The 20523-nt window shown below is 32.2% G+C and overlaps 3 protein-coding genes across 3 annotated transcripts; all 3 read right to left on the bottom strand.

Moving 5' to 3' along the window:
* Positions 1–1576: 1576 nt before the first annotated feature.
* Positions 1577–2532, bottom strand: LOC115722200 (uncharacterized). The gene has a single exon (XM_030651338.2). The coding sequence runs from the start codon at positions 2325–2327 to the stop codon at positions 1806–1808; it is 522 nt and encodes a 173-aa protein (XP_030507198.1). The 5' UTR covers positions 2328–2532; the 3' UTR covers positions 1577–1805.
* Positions 2533–7379: 4847 nt separating this feature from the next.
* Positions 7380–10812, bottom strand: LOC115722969 (uncharacterized). The gene is made up of 9 exons (XM_030652361.2): positions 10330–10812; positions 9652–9713; positions 9496–9550; positions 9321–9419; positions 9124–9210; positions 8883–8999; positions 8613–8705; positions 8060–8090; positions 7380–7722 (listed from the first exon to the last, which is right to left on the bottom strand). The coding sequence occupies exons 1-9, from the start codon at positions 10423–10425 to the stop codon at positions 7535–7537; spliced, it is 828 nt and encodes a 275-aa protein (XP_030508221.1). The 5' UTR covers positions 10426–10812; the 3' UTR covers positions 7380–7534.
* Positions 10813–15796: 4984 nt separating this feature from the next.
* LOC133031217 (protein FAR1-RELATED SEQUENCE 5-like) lies at positions 15797–17232 on the bottom strand. Its single transcript, XM_061104664.1, has 2 exons — positions 16194–17232; positions 15797–16146 (listed from the first exon to the last, which is right to left on the bottom strand). Exons 1-2 carry the CDS (start codon positions 17230–17232, stop codon positions 15797–15799), a joined length of 1389 nt encoding a protein of 462 aa, XP_060960647.1.
* Positions 17233–20523: the final 3291 nt, after the last annotated feature.

The raw sequence follows: 20523 nt of genomic DNA, 5'->3' as shown, positions 1-20523 counted from the left end.
TGTCGAGAATAAAGACACACTAAATGTTTGATTGCTAATTACTCTCTTTCCATATTTAGGATAACATGATCTTCGAATGAGATCCTTGAGAGTTAATTCCTGATATCTCAAGATCTTGTGATTAACAAGAATGCTTATAAGCTGGACATCCGAATGGTCGATGTTTGCTTCTCCCAAATGCGTTGTCTAATATCTTTTGGATGTATGTCATGCTGGATGGGTCACTCGCCTGGAGGAGTCTTCAACTTATCTGGAAGGACTGATTGCTTATGGGTTTTGCCCAATATTTCATTTGGACATGTTGTTGGGCCTGGAGTATTTACACTGTAGTTACTGGTGGAATTCCACGTGTACCCATCTGGAAACATTGATAACAACATTTAAAATAGTTTTTTAGTTTTTTTTACAATCGTACTCATAGTTATTTAGGACCACTTATAAACTTTTAAAAAATTTAAAACAGTTAACAATGTTAAAAATAAGGTTCAAACAGTTGCTTACTGTACGTATAAAAAAATAATCACGCATGCAACATAAAATGAGTTACAAGAAATAATTAAATCAAAAACATATCATGCACTCATATATATCAAGAAGTTAGATTTCTAAAAAAAACATATAATAATAATTCATATATATATATATTTAAAAATCTCATAAACATGTAAAAATAAAAAATAAAAAACACAAATTTAAATAAAAAAAATTGCTATATTTTTTGTAATTTCCACCATAACTTGGGAATGTAACTTCTTCTTGGTCCTTACAACCCTTATAGGATCCAAGAAATTCCTTGTGATAAAATTTAATTTGGTAGAAAATACAAACAACTATAATCTAAACTGAACTAATAATGGTTTAATGGAGTTAAAATTATATTGGCAATATTACCTTGGGTGATCATCATGTCTCATTAATTTTGGAGTTGAAAAAAGGGATCTAGAAACCCCTAATAATGTTCATATCTCAAAAAAAAAAAAAAATTACATAAATGATGACTATTGTGGAATTTTAATTGTTATCCAAGTTGTAATAAGCATTTTCAATGCAATAAGCACCATTATTACTCAAATAACTTGCCATTCAAGACATGTCATTTAATAAAGAGAATTGTCAATTATCTGATCCAACCCACACACACCATTAGATTATTAATTAGCTCAATTCTCAGATCTAGAAGCAGTGGCACACTTTTTCAATTATCTAAAAGCCTAATAATTATAATAATAATTATTATAATAATAATAAATTAAAGTGAAAAGAAATGAAGAGGCATCATTAGGCATCAGATGGTTAATGGAAGAATAATTACCATACATGTTAGTTGAATAAGTTGAAACATTAGTTTTCGTGAAGAAACAGCAATCAATAAAGATGATTTTGTTTTAGCAAAAAAAAATAAATAAATAAATAAATAAAGTTGATTTTGATTTTGAGCATAGAAGTTCACAATTTGACTAATGAACAAATCAAATAAGTTTATGACCACATATACTAAATAAGTTTTTGAAGTCATATCTTTCTATTTCTTTCTGCCATTTTCTTAGTAGCCAAACAAAACAACAAGATTGACATATTTGATGAGAATATTGATCTGATTAATTAATACATTAATTTTTCTTTCAGTATTTAACATGACCTTTAGAAAAAAAAAACCAAAACTCTTCCAAATACACACCCACAAAACTAATAATCTGATAGAGAACAGAGAATCAAGCATTAAAATCTAATCAAAATGTAACCAAAAACAACAAACTTTAACATATCCAAGAAGGAAAAAAAAAGTAGAGAAAATAAAATGTATTTTAACAAATATCAGGCCTGGCCTTCTTCCGAACTGAAATGCATCCACGTTGGTGATCCCTAAAGATTCTAATCTCAGAAAAATCTCTCAAATCTTCAAGGCTAATATACTGTTGTTTGACCATTCTCATGGTGTCACCACCAGTGTCATTAATCCAAACATAAGGGTGACAAGTCTCGTCGTAGTAATAGAGCAAGCTCTTCATGCCACCATTGATATTCCCACCAGGCATAAAGGCTTTATAAATGGTCTTGCATTTGAGTCTCTTTGATGAGCCTGGTTTGAGAGTGTGAACCTTTTTTAGAATGGAACCCACTCTTATTTGAAGCTCTACAGGCTTGTCACTGAGGTTCCATATTCTGGTGCCCAACCCTCCTGATGACCCACCTTGGGTGTGGTCTCTGCACCCATCAAAGCAACCCCCAACTGGGAATAACATCATCATCTTGGGTAATTTTATTGGCATTTTCTCTGATAGAGATTTTAGATGCTTGGTCACCTTTGATTTCTTCACAACATGCATTTTCTTTTCTTTTTAGTAAAAGCATATTGCAGAGGAATTGGGGAACTATATATTTATATCAATCAGGTATACATAAAGGGAAATTACCTTTTACCCCTACCTATGTTTGTATGATCATGTAGTATTGTGATTTCTTTTTATTGTAAAGATCATTGCTGTGTATAATTTCAGCTAAGCTCCACAATATGAGTCGTTTGTTATATTTTGCCTAAATTTTATAATAATGTTTCAGTGCTTATGGTAAAATTTACTTATTTTTTTTATATAGAAATATGTTAAAAAGTTAACAAAACTACTAAATTTTTATTGGAGGTGTGTATATAAATTTTATTAAATATAAGAGAAATGTTAAAAAGTATTAATGGTGTCTAACATCCTCCTACATATTAATATTGTTATTTGTGCAATTAAGTATTAAGTGTAATAACTTTTATAAAATATCGCTAACTAATTGCAATGTGACAAGTCTATAAACACTACTAATATTTAATAGTAATGCTCTAAATATATAAATAAAATGTAAATAGTTATTAATTACATTAATAAGTGACAAAAGAGTAAATAAAAAGTGATATTTATTGCAGTGAAAATTTAGTACTCTATGTTATATTTTGTGTTAAATTTGGCATAACTTTTAGTATATGCTAAATTTGAACCATTTTATACACTGCCATTGGAGTTTACTTTTATGAAAATGGACTAAAATATGCATACACTACACTTTTAGCATTCTATTAGAAATGCTCTTAGATAATCTCTAATGCAAGATGTAACTATATTGTGCTAAATTTGACACAAAAAATGTACAAATATATTTAACACTAACATTTGTAATTGTGTTCCAATGCACAATAACATTTTAAGATTTAAATTGGTCTAAAAAAACAAAATATCATTAATGGCAATCAATAATTAAATATTTAAAAAATTACTAATAGTAATATTGTAAATAAAATATATGTATTAAAATATATCATTAATCATTTATGGCAATGAAAAATTAATGTTTATTGTGTGCTAAAGTTGGTATATATTGTGTCAAATTTAGGCTAATATTTAACATGTGTCAAATTTAGCACAACTTACACCACACTATTAGAGAAACTTTTTATCAAAAAATACTAAAAAAATAACAATACACTACCTATATAACACTCTATTAGAGATGCTCTTAGGCACATTAACGTGGAAGTAGATCCTCTATCTAGAGAGTGCGTACAATTTCCTGTCTAACATATAGTATTGGGACATGTGTCAATATAATTAATATACTATAAGATATTGTTTGTTTGGTAAAATTGTTTAATGAAAAAAAAAAGCTCGAAAAGGAAAAAAAAAAAGAACATTAATACTCTAAAATAAAAATAATGTAAATAAAATAAAATCAACATATAATTATTCATATTTTCAAATAAATAAACAATAAAGTTACAACTTTTATATTATTTTTTCTTATTTGCTAATTATAATAGTTTAAGAAAATTAATTGGGTGATTCTACAATGCACCCCCTTAAAAGAGATGTACTGATGCACCTTTTACTTATTTCAGTATACGGAAGAATTTTTTAGTCAGATATTTTTCATATTCATGTACGTTATAGCTATTTAAGATATCTTACAAAATTTTGAAAAATTCGGAATAATTTACAATATAGAAAATAATATTCAAACAATCTATTTTACACACGTATAAAATAAAATAGTCACGCGTACAACACACTGTTTGAAAGCAGTTTTCGGTGTGTTAAATTTTTTCGAATTTCATAAAATTTTGCAGGATGTCTTAAATAACTATAATTTATATAATCATGAGAAAAAACTTGACTAAAAAATTATTTCAGATACAAAAATTGATAGAGATATATCGGTGCATCCATTTTAAGGGGGTGCATTAAAGAATTTTCCAGGGTGATTCTACAGTGTACCCCTTAAAAGAGATGTACTGATGCACCCTTTTCTTATTTCGGTATACGGAAGAATTTTTTAGTCTGATTTTGTTTCATATTCGTGTACTTACACGCGTATAAAATAAAATAGTCACGTGTACAACACACTGTTTGAAAGCAGATTTCGGTGTGTTAAATTTTTCCGAATTTTATAAAATTTTGCAGTATGTCTTAAATAACTATAATTTATATAATCATGAGAAAAAAAATTAGATGAGTAACGCTGCCTTTTATTATTTAAGAAAAAAATCCTTATTAAATTAAAAAATATAATTAAATTACACTAATTTTAAAGCAAAATGATCTTAATGAAGCGTTTACATTTTGATTTTTTTTTTTAAAAAAAAACTCTTATTTTCAACCTAGACTTTTGTGACCAAAAAAAAAAAAAAGAAGAATACTGCAAAATTATTTATTAAGTAAAATAGTTATATTGTATCCTTTCGTTATATATATAATATATTTTTTTATAGCAATATTTATATATATGTTATGAATTGTTTTGTTTACATAAATATTTTGATGCATTTATGTTTTTTCTTTTTAATTCAGACTTTTTTTTTATCCTTTCAAAGTTATTTAATTAAATTTATTTCCATCAAACAATGTTTTATAGCACATTAATTATATTGACACATGTCTTAATACATATGTTAGACAGAGAATTGGACACACTCTAGACAGAAGATCCTCTTCCCATTAACGTGTCTAATATCTTATCAATGAGTCGTATTGTAATTAATTAACAGTTCTACATATTATTTATTAAATTAAATTATTTTGATTCGATATTAAAATACACCGATAATAATACACCATTTCTTATAATACTTGACCTTAACGTTTCTTTTATAGTATTTTCCTATTATAAATAGTTTTGTAGGGATTATCTTGAGCTAACAATGTCAGTATGCATAACTTGCCAATAGTTTGCAAAAGTTGATGTTTGATAATTTTTTGTACAATTTTAAAAATAATGATTAAAATAAACTTGAATTACACATATTTCTTACACATAATCACATGTAACTATTTGAGTTACACAATTAAAAGTGACGCCATTTCGCGTTCTGCGAATGGTGTAGCCCATACACTAGCTAAATCTGTTACTTATTCGTTAGGAGTTTCAGTTTGAACGGATATTTGTCCTCGTTTTATTAGTGCTCCTGTAACAGTTGATTTATTAGTTTAATAAAATTCTTACCTTTAAAAAAAAGAGTGATGTCATTAAGTGTTAGAAATTTAAATATATATCTAACATTACTCAATTTCTAATTAGTAGAGTAACGTAACTCATGTTTCAGCTCTTCATATTTAGAAATTAACTTTATATTTTATATATCTAGATTATTTATTGATTTTTACCATGTATCATACATTAGTTTTTCTGAAAAAAAAAAAACAATTTTCTTCATTTATTTCAAGTATAGAAACAATTATAAACTTGAATTACTATTAAGTTAATGTAGAAGAAACAATGTAGCAAACTGTAAAATGTCCATACAATAGTTAGCGAGAATGCTCTAATTGTTACTTTTATCAAACAATTAATATAGCTTCTTTCTCAAATTTGTGAGGGGGATATTTTTGGAATTTTCTCATATGTAAGCATAAAAAGTGTCATTGAATCAAGGGCTATGAGAGATTGGTCATCATTTTGAATGGTTGTGATGGATAGATAGATGGACAGTGTTTGAGTGAATGGGGTTGTAGTAGTGGGAGAAACTATTTGTAACATGGATTAGAATATTGGTAGTCCTTCCATTAAGGAAATGGTGGGGTCTTCAATGCCCAAAAATTCAACACAAGAAAACAGAACAAAGGCTAGGCTATATGCCAACCAAACTCTGTAAAAGTAAGCTGGAAGAATGGATTTTCCTTTGTTTGTTTGGGAAGAAGAAAGAGAAAGAGAAAGAAAGCAATGGTGCCCACAAAGCATTTTAAAATCTTTCATAATGGGGTTGGTCTCAATTGTGTTATGAAATGATGATGTTGCTTCCTCTTTTATCATTGGTATCTATCTTTTTCTTTTTTATTTACTCTTGTTTTAAATTCAAGTTTCAAAAAAGAAAAACGGGCAACTTCCTTATTTCAGTTTTTATTTATGCCTAGTTATTAACACAATCTTGGAGTTTGCTATTCAGACAATGTGACCATTTGTTTTTGTTTCATAAATGGTGAGTTATGAGTTGGGACCACTTCTCCATGGATTCTTTTTCAACCTAATGCCCAACTTTGCAAAATACTTGAAGAGAGTCATTAAATTGTAAAATGACTTTTTTATATAAAATGAATTGGCTAATTATAATTTTTGCTCCTAAACTTTAACATGAACCAAATTATGTTCCCTGAACTTTTTTTACATTAAAAATTCTTCCTGAATTATTGAGATTATCGAATTTAAAGATTTTTGTCCAATTTCATTCAATTTTACTTATTTAGTGATTGTTTATGTACTAAATCATGCTCCTCTGACTTTAATATCTACCAAAATATACCCCTCGTACTTTGACATGTGTCAAATAATGTCCCTTGAACTTTCATTCATGTTAAACTTTCCTACTAAAATTGGACAAAATTCCTTAAATCTAACAATCTCAATAGTTAAATGAGATTTTTTAACGGGTAGAAAAATTCAGAAAACATAATTTGATACATGTCAAAGTTCGGGGAGCAAAAATTCTAATTAGCCAAATAAATTATTATCACTATTATTAAATTCATAATAACAATGTAATCGTCAAGCCATCATAAAATTAAAAAATTTATATCATAAAATTAAAAAATTTATATGTATGATTTGCTCACTTTAATCTAGTTAGCACCTATTAACTCTAAATTTCAATCATGGTCATACTTAGTCTAATGGCTGATGTTATCATACCTCCCTAATTTTAATATTTGACATTTTCCATTCATCTCTTTCTCTAAATGGCTTCTACAGTAACTAAATTAATCTTAATAACTTAAGTCTACTTATGTCCAGTATTGTATTTGTATTTGGTATTTGCTGTTTCAAAAGTAGTTTTCAGTAGAAGAATTCATATTTCTTCCATAGCAAAGTAAATGTGTATAACCATTCTTTGCTGATACAAGTATAATATGTTTAACTGTAAAACTAATTAATATCATTCAAAACTATAATTCTAAACATTAAGATCTGTACAATATTAATAAGATTCACAAAATGAAGTATATGTTAATCATGGCCCTCTAAATAAAGGCAGGCAAGTATTTACAGAATAGTAAATAATATATATTCAATTCCCAAGTTTTTCTTCAGAGTGATCTATCTTTATCAAGAGAGGCTGATTGAGATCAGTATTAGGTTCAGCTGAAATGGGCAAGTCTTCAGGTGACTCTAAAATGCTGTCAATGTCCTCATTTTCAGCCAAGGCTTTATCCAGTGCAGCTTTAGCTACTCTTGTCACACAGATCATCAGAACCACTGCACAAACCCCATAAATGTTTCAAATTCAACACTCAAAAAACAGATTAATCTCTCACTCTTCTCTCCCCATTTTCTGAATATCAATATATGTTTCTCTTGGTTGTTCAACTTCAGTCGATAAAAGAGATCAATAATTTTCTTCCATTGATTAATACAATCGTTATTGGAGATTGTAACTAATTACTATTATTATTATTTTACTGTTTTTTTCCACCCTTTTCCCAAAGATAATTGTTTGAAGTTGACAACCAAGATACAAGCACTGTAACTCTCCACTACTTATCTAATGAACTGTGAAGTGTGTGCCTGGACAGTGTAGTGATTAGCAACTTACCAGATACCACAAATCCCAAAAAGATGACTGCCTGCATTTACCAGAAGAAAGAACAAAAACATGTCATAATCAGAATACATCCAAAAAAAAATCAAGATAAATATCTCTCTGGGTTAAAGAAATATAAAGTTTTTCCCCTTATAATATTTTAGCTAGATATTAACAAAATGGCTACAAATTTTTTTTAACTAAGCAAGTCCCTTTTCCCTAGTTTAACTAAACATTATTAGTTTAATAAACCGGACATGGCGAAACAATGCGTAAATTTTATTCTTTTTCAAGTGTAAATTGCTTGTAATAATGTCAAATAACAGAAGTGAACTTGGTTAGAATTGTTCGACTATCTACATGTAGTTAGGGTGAATCACATTCTCTAAAATAACTGAAGAAGACGATTTAGTAATTAGATGCTCCATAAGATAAACTATGGGACTTAGGGAACAAGTGACAAGTCTTAGTAAGCAACAAATATTATAGTCATTACTAACTTAAGTAATCAGAACAACTAGTCTAATAGGTGGTAAGAAAGGATGACATGTTTTGTAAGTCTTACCCAACGAGTCTTTGAAAACTCACTCCACCCATGTGTCACATCAGAAAGATCCTTAAGAGTGGTTCCAACATATACTAGAGCAAGTGTAATTGGCTGTCACAGACACAACATTGAAAACATTATCACAAGGAAATTTTATTCAGTTTGTTTACTTTTGATTTCTTTGAGATCCAATTATGTTTTACATTACCACAAAACAATCATTACAATTTACAGATCATAATAATCATGGTAAGTGTTGAAGTAATAGCTCAAGGATATAGAATATACCATCATTCCTAACCATGAGGCCAGCATATATTCTCCAATTGGAACAGGAGTCACAGATAAGAGGTAGTTTAACATGTTGAATGGTAGTAAAGGTACAAGCCGAAGCAACAAAACAATCTGTAGAATATAGAAAAAGATCATCCAATCAGAATAAAAAACTGAATCTGAATAACTATCAAAGCCCAATTAACTTATTGCATGCACATATCAAAACAGAAATTTATATACAACTTATAAAGACCTTAAATCCAGATCTCCGGATAGCAATTGCCACTGAACTAAATTGAGGATAGTCCTTCAGCTTGGAGACAACATATGATTTACCAATCTGCATAGAAATTCCATTATAAGATACTCACCATCACATAACATGAATACATGACATAAATCTTCCTTTAAAATTTCAATACAAAAATAACACGAGGTCAAGAAACTCACAGTTCTTCCCAGAAAAAATGCTGCCCCTGCACCTAGAGTAGCACCAATAGAATCAGCCAAAAATCCCACGGGCAGCCCGAAAAGATAACCACCACCTAGCTGAAAGATGGAGAGCAAGTGAAATGAGAGTGGAGATAAAAAGATTGGCTAATGGCAGAGATAGTAGTATGCTTACAGTAAGTACTGAAGCTGGAACAGCCAAGATGGTCAAAGGAATGTATGCCACAGCCCTGCATATCATCAAAAGAATAATAAGTTGAGAAGTCTAGGCATTGAATTTTTCAGCAACAATTGATAAGTAAAATAAAAAGATAAATTTGAAACTACTTACAGCACAAGAGGGCCCCAGGCCCCAAGATCTTGCTCGACCCAAACTAAGAAGTCCTTTAAATACTGAACAGAATAAATATTCTTTTCATCAGAAACTTAATAACCTAGTCAAGCTAAATAGAAACGTATGAATATTGGTGCAAAAATATTAAAACTATTTCTCCGATGACAGACTAAAGAGTTATAACTGAGGACTGTCAACTATTTGAATTGCATAGTTGAAGCATATCTATCTCTTGGTAATGATATAAGAAACACCAGCATGATCATAAGGGGAAAAAATGAGTGAACTCCAAATCTCCAACACATCCACTTGGTAATTGGGTTCCTCTACCACATTGTGTTAAACTTGCTAATGGCCAAAATTGTGCGTGAAAAACAGTTCAGATTGTGTTTAACTTTCTATATGATTCAAAATCCCCAAGTCCAAAAACTAACAAATTCAACTAATCATGTAATTGAAAAAGAAAGACGCCCAACCAACCAAGTCATACATACCCAGATACTGGCAAACTTAAATACACCATCCAAAGTTCCTAAACAAATTCAACACATATGCCGAAAGCCCATTTCAAATTCAAGAAAGAGAAAGAAGAAAATTCAGAGACGATCCCCACAAAAAGCAAAATCAATAAAGAAAAGGCGAAAATAAGATAGGCCCAGATGAAAAAGGCCTAACCTTTTCAACAGGTAAAGTCAAAAAAGCGAAAACAACAGCGGCGGAGAGGAGGAGGAGGACGGTGATCCTGAGAGCGGAAGCCCAAGTGAAAGCCATGGAAAACCTGCAACGCCAAGGCCTGCAGTTGTCGTCTTCGTCGTGATATTCAATTTGAGCTTGCTTGAAGGACAAGCGAGGCCTCAAACCCTCAGGGGTAGCCAGATTTGTGTGTCGTTTGAACTATGATGATGATAAACCAATCATTCAAATGAGAAGAAGCAAACAAATTGTAGGAAACCGCGGAGGAAAGTGGATATTGAGAAATGGGGAAATGGGATGTGAGATTAGGATAATACTAATACAAGTTTAATTTGGTTTGATTAATGAAATTGAAGGAAGTAAGGAAAGTGTCCTATATCTCGTGTTCTGTTCTGTCTTTTTTTTTTTTTTTTCGTTTCTTCAAAGGTTGTGAACGCGTGATTTACACGGGCTAATGATCTCCCTACTTTACTGTCTGTTCTCATCGGTTGGTTGGTTGGTTGGTAAGCATGAATTTCGATGGGCTAATCAATATGGGCCAAATCAAAGTTGCAAAAATACCTTTAATTTGAAAATATTTATTTCATATTTCCACTTACAAAATTAACGATTTACTTCAAATAAAAAAGAAAAACAATATGGAAAAAATTATTTGCATACAAATTTGTACCTACAAAATACATTTTTGTAACAAAAATTTACATAGATAATATTTTTACAAAACTAATTGGTGAACTCATTTATATAATTTTAAAGACAATTGTTGAGCATGAAAATGATCAATGACAAATTATGAACATACGACGATTAAAAGCGTAGAAAACAACAAATTAATGAAGAACGAAAGAAAACAAATAAGAAAGCACAAACTTCATAGTATTTCATCTTCGAAATTTTGTTATAACTTACCTCCAGTTCACATTTTTATTGAATAAGAAGTCTTAAACTCAAGAGGAGATGAATTGAAGTCAACTGAATTTTTCAAGTGCAAGCTTCATTTACAATTTGGCAAAATTTAAGGGGTTTTTAGACCAGATATTGAAATTTTTAATTTTTTTATAATGGGGCGAAATTTTCTTTAAAAAATACTGTATTTTTTTTATACTGTGTACAGTGTTAAGTTTTTACGGTTGTTTTTTAGTTCAACTGTTGTTTTAATTGTTCTATTTTGTTGTTTTACTGTTATTTTCTAAAAAGAAAATATTTTTATAAAATAATCTGTGTAACAGTAAAATTGTAAACTTTTATTTAAAATGTAGTAATTTTGTAAAAACCCTAAATTTTAATGTATAGTGTGCACGAAGATAAATGGCGAAGTGTGTCCTTTTTAAGAAAGTCAAAGATGGGCCTCTAACAGTGTGTTCGGCCTTTTTACTGCATAAATTACATTAAAAACTAGGGATTTATTGGGCTATTTTCAAAAATATGGGAAAAATTATTAAGGTTATGATAAATATGGCATAAAAAGTAAATACCACTAAATATGGCATTATCTAACCAATCAAACTAAAAATATGGTTTTTTTCTAAAAAAAACCATACAAAACATTGAAAAGAAATCTGAATTTAAAATTCATAAAAAATAAAAACTTAATTAAATTACCATAAAAAATATTAAAATTCCCTTCATATTTATTTTTTTTTAAAAATAAAACAAATAAAACTATAGTGATTGCCGAAGTTGTCACTCGTGCTGGAAAAGTCACCGGAGTTTACTGTCGGCACCGGAAAAGTCGTCGGAGTAGCCGCCAGGATGTGAAAAATCCAGCAGATTCTTCGCCGTAGCCAAAAAAAATCGTCAATTAACATTGTCGTCCGAAAAATCACCAAGAAACCGGTTTCTTGATGTTAGAAACCGGTTTCTTGGTGATTTTTCTAATTTTACTGTTGACAATGCCAAGTCCGACGACTATTCCTGAGTTTGATGTCGGTGCCGAAAAGTTGCCGAGTAGTTCCCGGTGTTGGAAAAATCGCCGAGTTATTGCCGCGTAAAAGTCGTCGAAGCCGGCATTGTCGCCAGCAAAATCATTAGAAAAATCACCAAGAAAGTGGTTTTTTCATCAAGAAACTGGTTTCTTCACCAAGAAAGTGGTTTCTTCATCAAGGAACTAATTTTGTTACACAACAATAATAAAGATTATGAAAACAAAACAAAAATGATATACACTGAAAATAATTGAAACCAGTTTCATCAATCAACCAAATAGAGAAAAAAAATATAAAAAATTACCAAGAAACTGGTTTCTTCATCAAGAAACCGAAAAAAAACCAGTTTCTTGGTGATTAGCCCGATAATTTTTCCGGTGACAATGACAATTTTGACGAATTTCCTAGAGTTTACTGTTGGTACTGAAAAAGTCACCGGAGTAGCTGTCGGTGTATTAGTCGTCAGAGTTGCTACCAACGCTAGAAAATTCGTCAAGCCATTGTCGTCAGAAAAATTACCGGAAAAATTACCAAAAAACTGGTTTCTTCATCAAGAAACCAGAAACCAGTTTCTTGGTATGGCGACTATGCCAATTCTAATGACTTTTTTGAAGTTTACTGTCGGTGCCGGAAAAGTCGCCGGAGTAGCTGCTAGCGTCAGAAAAGTCGTCAGAATTGGCATTGTCAACGGAAAAATCACCAAGAAACCGGTTTCTTAGACTTTAAGAAACCGGTTTCTTGGTGATTTTTCAGTGATTTTTCCGGCGAAAATGCCAATTCCAGAATTTTCCCGCGCCAAGAAGAACTCCGACGACTTTTCCAAGACCGACCGCTACTCCCAAGTGACTTTTCCCAAGACCGACAAAGAAACTCCGGTGACTTTTCCGGCATCAATGACAAATAAAACTTCCTAAACAAATAAAAACAGTAAATATGAGATTTAGAAACCTAATTACATATATATGGCATATCAAATACCATACAAAAACCTAAAAACAAAAAAATACCATATAAATTGGCCAAACTTAAATGTGCCATATTTATCATAAGAACTTTTAAAATCCCATACTAAGTGTAATTTCCTCGGATTTATTTCAGAAATACTCAAAAATAATAAAAAGAAATTAAGAACATGTTTGGTATTGTTTTCTATTTTTTGTTTTCAAAAAATTGTTTTTAGAAATGAGAACAAAAAATAGTTTTTGAAGTTTTTAAAAGCAAGTCATGTTTGGTTAGTGTTTTTTAAAAACAATATTGACCAAAAGTGAATTGGTTTTTAAAACAGAAAATAACATTTTGTTGTTTTTAAAATTCTTGTTTTTTGTAACTTTGTTTTTTGAAAACTGTTTTCAAAAAACAAATGCCAAACAAGCCAAATTGTTTTCAAAAACAATTTTCTGTTTTTATAAACAAAAAACAATTTTTTAGTTATGATGTTAAACATGCACTAAGTTTTTACATAATTTTGAGGTTTTTCTTATATTTTTACTGATATTTTTTTTCTTATAGAATATTGTTTACACGTTGTTCTTAAAAATCCGTTATTTACATGTTGCAGAAATATAGTATAATGCTGTAATAGCATGAAAACAATACTGAAACAACATAAAGCTGTAAAAATGTAAAATAAAAATAAAGTTGGCAAAAATGTAAAAAGATTTTATTTTTAGGTGTATTGTGTAAATTTCTCTAAAAACAAAAAAAAATTTTTTAAAGAGAAATGATCGGTTAATATTATTTATTACTTAAATTACCTTTTATTACATAAAAATTAAAAATCGTCACATTTTTCATGTTTAATCTATATTTTGTTTTATTAAAGGGATGCTAATTATATAAGACACTATTTTTCGTAAAAAAAAATTACATTTTTATGTTTAATAATTTTTTTTTTACATTTTTACGGTTTTATGTAAAATAACACGAAAACAACAAGAAAATTACACAAAAGTAACATGAAATAACATCTAAATAATATCAAAACAACAACAAAAAATAACATACAAATAACTAAAAATCAACAACAAATTAACATGAATACAACATAAAAAGACCGTATTTTTTGTAAATAAAATCAAAAATTCGTAAAAATATTTAAAATTCCGTGAAACCGTATTTTTGTAATTTTTTTTTATTGTTTTTGTGTATTTGTGAAATTATCCCTTTATTATATATATAGGGACATGATTTTGTCCCGTGATGTACTTTCACAGAATGTATTCCGTGATGTACGACAACCGTTAGATGAGATAGTTATTTGATCTGAGGGCTGGGGTTGATCTAAGGTAATTAGGGTTAAAAAATGGTAATTTACCTTAAGACGTATCTAATGTACTCTGAAACTCATCTAATGTACCACGTAATACATTCCGTGAAAGTACATCACGAGACAAAATAGTGTCCCAGTGGCACGATTTTGTCCCGTGATGTACTTTCACTGAATGTATTCCGTGGTACATTAGATGGGTCTCAAGGTACATTAGATGAGTGTCAGGGTACGTTACTATTTTTTTAAACCTAATTACCCCTAAATCAATTTCAGCTCTCAGATCAAATAACACTCTCATCTAACGGATGACGTACATCACAGAATACATTCCGTAAAAGTACAATCACGGGACAAAATCATATCCCTATATATATATAGGCAGCCGATTTTGTGCCCATATATGCAAAACACGGATTGGAATCCGTTGTACGGCAGGGGGGCCCCACCGTACTTTTAAATGTTTTTTAATTTTTGAAATGTAAGTGGTAACCGGTTGTTGTCAGAGTGTGATTACCTATTGGGAGTTTATTTTTTTAATTATAAAATAATTAGGTACGGAAAAAGTACAAAATGGTACCTGTTTGTGTTAGTTAGAGTACAAAAAGGTACATCGGTCTTCACTCGTTCTCGGCGCTGATGGTACGAAAATACTTTAGGCAGTGGGTCCATGTTGTCGGATTAAGGCTATTTTGGTATTTTCCTTCATTCATAAGATCATATGTATATGTGGGATGGTAATTAAGTACATTATATAGAGTACCGTGTACATTACTTATTTCTGCGTGATGTTTAGTAAAATTAGTGTACATAATATCACGTACCGAGTACAAAATTTCACGTACCGAGTACGTTCATTTACGTTTCGTAGTATATTGTTTAGAAATTTTTTTTTTTAGTGATGAAATTATTTGTTGTTATACATTGAGTTTTTAGTTGGTGTAATTTTGTAATTGTAAATATTTCGTATATTAAAAATTACCAGAAAAATATATTTTTTCACCTTATAAGATTCAGTTTTTTTTCCTAGGCATAATTTAGTTGTTCGTCAATAATAATTTTGAGGTTTGGTGAAGATGAGAGAATTACCTTAAACACAGCAAACATAACAAGAAGTATATAAATGTAGAATTTTTGAAGCAATAAGTAGAGTCATAAACGTTAAAACAACAATGGCTAAAAGTAGCTAGTTATAAGAATGACCATAGTAAGACTCTTGTGTGGAGGAAGGCGGTTCCGGAAATACGCGTTGGAGTGGTCATTGAATGAGTCGATGCTTTGGTTGATTGTTTGGAGGTTGTTGCCCCTGAGATCCAGTGTTATGTTGACGATTTGGGCACCGTCGATAATCATGGTCTGATGAGCGACAAATGCGACAATGTCTTGAGTTTCTTGAGATCTGCTCCCCGTTTGGTCCTTCCCTTGTATTTCCCGTACCCTTTGTTCTCACAACTTCGGGGTCTTTAATAATGTTGGGGTTGCTACGATATCTTCCAGGTTGTGGCGTCTCTCCTTCCGGATTGGAATTCAAGTCAAATTCTTCCTTGAACATTAGAGTTAGCCGTTCAAGCTCTTCCTTTGCACGGTTGTACGAGTCCTCTGATTTCGCTGCATAGAAAGTGAAGTTATAAGTCGCTGAACCGAGAGATCCAAACCTAGCCATCTCGTAAATGTGTCTTGTTGTGGTTGTGCTGGCGGGTTAAAATGTAGGTGGAGATTTATCTTTGCGGATTTGCTCCATCGCTTCATGAGAAGAGAATTAGGTATTCTTCTCATGTTTAATCGTTTCATTGTAGCCCATAAATGTCTACAAGGGTACCCTTGACTTTCATAGAGCAAGCAACTACAGTGCAGTGCTCGTCGGCCTTCACAGTAATGAACTCGGTATTGGACGTCCGGATGCTGGAACTTTCCAATGGTGAATATCCGCCACTCTCCTTCTTGCTCTCGAGTTAGGACAAAATAGTTATTCTCTAAATCAAGTCGCTCGGCAACCTTGTGGTACATAGTTCTTGTGTAGAATTCAGCACATTGGTTGTAGTAAGTGGTCAAGCATGTAGGATTAGGTGGGTGAGGTCGAGTGCATCTACTTTTGAAGTCATTTGCAGTCTCGTTGTGTCTGAGCTTTGAGACTGTCATATCTATGGTTGTTACAAATTCACGCAAGCAATAATTCTTCTCTAAAAATTTTTTTAGAGCGGAGTTGATGGATTCGCAACGTTGTGTGGTTCTCATTCCTGCAACGAATGAACCCCTTAAATACGTTTCTGCCCATTGTTGTCTTGACTCGAATGTTGTTTGACACCATTCATTATCTGTTAGTTGTTGGGTTTGGATGACGTCTAACCATCTTGCTTCAAATTCTTCCTCCTCGTAGTAGTTGTACATGAGATCCTTAAATGTTTTTAAGAAGATCGGATCTTTAACCTTTTTCGAAGCATTTGTATTGAGATGCCAAGCGCAGAGACGGTGCGTAACATCAGGCATGTGTTCAACGATAGCCTGTTTCATGGCCGCATCTTGGTCAGTAACTACAACACTTGGCTTCTTATCTCCATGGCATTCTAGAAATTTTTGAAGTAGCCAAGAATATGATGGAAGCTTCTCGTGGAGGAGGAGAGCAAATCCGAAGATGCATGTGTTGAAATGGTGGTTGACGCCAATGAGAACAAGTGAGGGGCTTATTGTACTCATTCGTCATGTAGGTTGTGTCAAATCCTAGTACATCCCCAAAAGCTACATAGTCCACGCGTGAGTTTCCATCTCGCCTGCAATAAGTTAGCCAAGCGATTCTCGTCGTCAACCCGATAGACAACGAAGAAATTAGGATCCTTCTCTCGCGAGACAATCAAGAAATCCCAGCGCCCCTTCTGAGTCCGTCTCTATCTTCTCTTCTCGCTTCGCACCAGCAACCCTGTTGTACACATCTCGAAGTTGACATGGCATTTTCTCGTAACCTCCACTTTGCAAAGCAACATGAGACATTATGTTGGCAGTTTTAATTCCTACGGAGTTCATCGACCTGACTTGGGCAAGCAACCCATTGGAGACAACTCTATATGATCTCAAAAATTGTACCTCACTTGATGAAGCCAACTCGTGATTGTGCATTGTGCTGAACTCTTTGCATTTCCAAGTGTTAGACGGTTGTGTGAGTAAAATACGCAATGCTGCCTGACATCCGGTTCTAGTGACATCATGAGGTCTTTTTTTTCTTGGTGTGTCCGGTGATGCGATTTTTTTCGAACCCTCTGAACAACAAACCCACCTCCGCATTACAATGACCCCATGAGAACGTCGTACATCGTCTTTCCTTGTGCCGAAACCCATCCGTTTCGCATACATTTCGTAGAATGCTTCCCATTTTTCCGGTTGTCGAGACTCTTGCCTAGCACGTCCCGTATCTCAATCTCATTCACTCGGTTTTATGATGTTTAGCTCGCTCGTGATGGTTTTCCATTCATAAGTGTGTTCGTCATTCATGTTGGCTTGTTATTGATTTGTAAGAATTGTAGATGAGGAGTAAGGTGTAGAGGGTGCTGAGGGGATTGAAATTAGATTTTGTGAGTATAGAAGGCCGAGATAATAGGGTTGTGTGGAGTTGGTGATCACATTTAAAGTCATTGGGCTGATATTAATGGGCCTCTTCAATATTACAATCTGAACTCAACTCCTCTCGTACGTCATAACAAAGATAATAGTACAAATTGTTTTAATTTCATTCCACATGTAATTGTGAAATAAGTTTATTTGACGAAAAATTTGAAGGGTTGATGTTATTGAGTTGAAAGGTTTGGTGGTGGGATTTAAATAGATTGGGGTTATGTTAATGGGCCTTCACCTAAGTTTTTCAATGAGTTGAACCATATTCGTACGTCCGAAATAAAACATTGTACTTTTATTGTTTTTGGAAAAAAATATGTTAAGAAAAGAAGAAAATTTTAATAAATGGTTAGTTGTTCACATTTAAATCCATTGGGCTTATATTAATGGGCCTATACCAACATCTTTTAATGAATTCAACCATTCCTGTACTTTACAAAGATAACGCAGTACTATTATGAAAACCCCATGCGTGTACACGTGTATTAAAGTGATGACTTATTTTAGTAGAATGGGTAGTTTTACTGATTTATATATGTTGGGGATTTATTTATGTTGGGCTGATATTAATGGGCCCTTCACCTACATCTTCTTATAAGTTAAACCATCGTCGTACGTTAGAACAAGCATCGTAGGACATTAGGTTTTTTGGAAAAACGGCATTGATGAATAATGTTGACATTTGACCATACTACGTACGCCTACACGTGTATTTAATTGTGTAATTCAGAGATTTAAGCACCCCTCTTTTGACACATCACATTTGCCCAATGGAGTACAAACTAACTAAAAAACGTACTATAGGGTTATTCTCCTCAACTTATATAAGACACTTGAGACGTTTTCCAATCCAAAGCATCAAGTTTATAGAGAAATTAATTTGTAACTTAGTTATTAGCCTTACAATATATCAAGTATGAGTTCGAGTCCACACTGGGTTATTTTCAATGGACCAAATGAAGGTATCTATAGTACGTACGAAGATGCTGTAAGCAAAAACACTACTTCTGATGCGTCCATAAAAATAATTCGTTATGAATCTTTCATAGAAGCTTTTTCTGCTTTATGTCTACATGGAGAGACGGGAGAATGCTTCACTTTGGGCGTAAAGTTAGAGAACTTTTGCCGTGTTAATGAGTTTCCCCGCATGTGGGATTCGATGATGATAATGATGAAGAGGCTATCCTTAATTTGTTTGCTCACCGTTTGATGAGGGTGAATGTTCGTGCAATTAAATCACCCGAACAGACAATGTGAAAGATTCGACCGAGAAAGGTGAGGACCGAAATGGAGATGATATAGAAGTTAGAGACAAAGGAGGAGTGGATACTTCTCCCAAAAACAGTAAATGTTGCACTGTGTTAGTGTCCAAGTTATGTTATTTTATATTTTAAGCTATAATGTTGTACGATCAGTATTTGTTATGAAATATGTACTTTGGTTTATTTTGGAGTATTAATGTCACTTTCCTCATTAATTAATTGTGGAAGTAAAAGTGAAGTGAATCATTGTGAAATCACAAATCGCAAACGTAAAAGCAAAAAACTTAAAATAATATAGTAAAGTTACAAACAAGTAGATATATAATAGAAGTGCTTCAATCTCATTAAATGGCCTAACAAAAAGTTGATTCAACGGCCATATGAGATGAGTTGTAACAAAAGTACAAGATATATATATGAAAAATACCACGATCGAAACCGAACGGATGTTCAATCAAGTTCTATAACTCGAGGGAACTTCCTTTGAGACGGAGGGCTATTGTCTCTGAACGGGGACTTTGGTCGTGAAGGGCTTTCTCTTGGAGTAGTGCTTGGTGATTCTTGTTTCACATGAAGTAGGTAGTGGGGAATGGACACCTCGGTGTAGTCGAGAATGTCATCCATGATACCCTCTAATTTTTCTCTTGAACTGTTGGCTTCTTGCATGGCGTGGGCTGAATGGTACAGATGTTCCGCGAGTTTGTATGACTCTTGCTTGGCCTCCGTGGCTCGTAAATGAGCCTTCTTTATAATTTTTTCGTGTTCGTGGAGAACAGACTCGAGCCTTGCACAGTTAGGACATCCTGACATGGACGCTGAACGGAGTCTTGGACTCCGTGACGGTGTACCTACGTGTCTTGTGGAAGAAAAAGGATGCGGTGGGGATTTTTGAGGACTTGTTTCAAAAGGGTTGAAGTTTTGGTAAGGGTCCATTTGATGTAGGTAACAGTAAAACGGGGTTTGATAAAAATGCTTAGTAAATAGACATAACCTTTACTTATATAGTGGGTTGGTGGGTTGATGTACACGTGATTGGGTTGATGTAATAATATTGGTTTTCTTTTTCCGAATTTAACCATTTCATAGTTAATAAATTTTGACAATGGTAATATTTACCCAT

The sequence above is a fragment of the Cannabis sativa genome, chromosome 9 (genome assembly GCF_029168945.1).
Source record: "Cannabis sativa cultivar Pink pepper isolate KNU-18-1 chromosome 9, ASM2916894v1, whole genome shotgun sequence".
Lineage (NCBI taxonomy): Eukaryota > Viridiplantae > Streptophyta > Magnoliopsida > Rosales > Cannabaceae > Cannabis > Cannabis sativa.
Note: the sequence above shows the minus strand (reverse complement) of the source record. Positions and strands in the feature narration are given on the sequence as shown.

Bases quoted from the DNA above. Each gene is read 5' to 3' on its own strand.
- LOC115722200 (XM_030651338.2), bottom strand. From the start codon at position 2,327: ATGCATGTTGTGAAGAAATCAAAGGTGACCAAGCATCTAAAATCTCTA.
- LOC115722969 (XM_030652361.2), bottom strand. From the start codon at position 10,425: ATGGCTTTCACTTGGGCTTCCGCTCTCAGGATCACCGTCCTCCTCCTC. The intron at 9,000-9,123 runs GTCTTTATAAGT...TATATTCTACAG, and splicing joins TCCGGAGATCTGGATTTAAG to ATTGTTTTGTTGCTTCGGCT. The intron at 8,091-8,612 runs GTAAGACTTACA...TGGTAAATGCAG, and splicing joins AGTTTTCAAAGACTCGTTGG to GCAGTCATCTTTTTGGGATT.
- LOC133031217 (XM_061104664.1), bottom strand. From the start codon at position 17,232: ATGAGTACAATAAGCCCCTCACTTGTTCTCATTGGCGTCAACCACCAT. The intron at 16,147-16,193 runs GTTTGGATCTCT...CTTTCTATGCAG, and splicing joins CACATTTACGAGATGGCTAG to CGAAATCAGAGGACTCGTAC.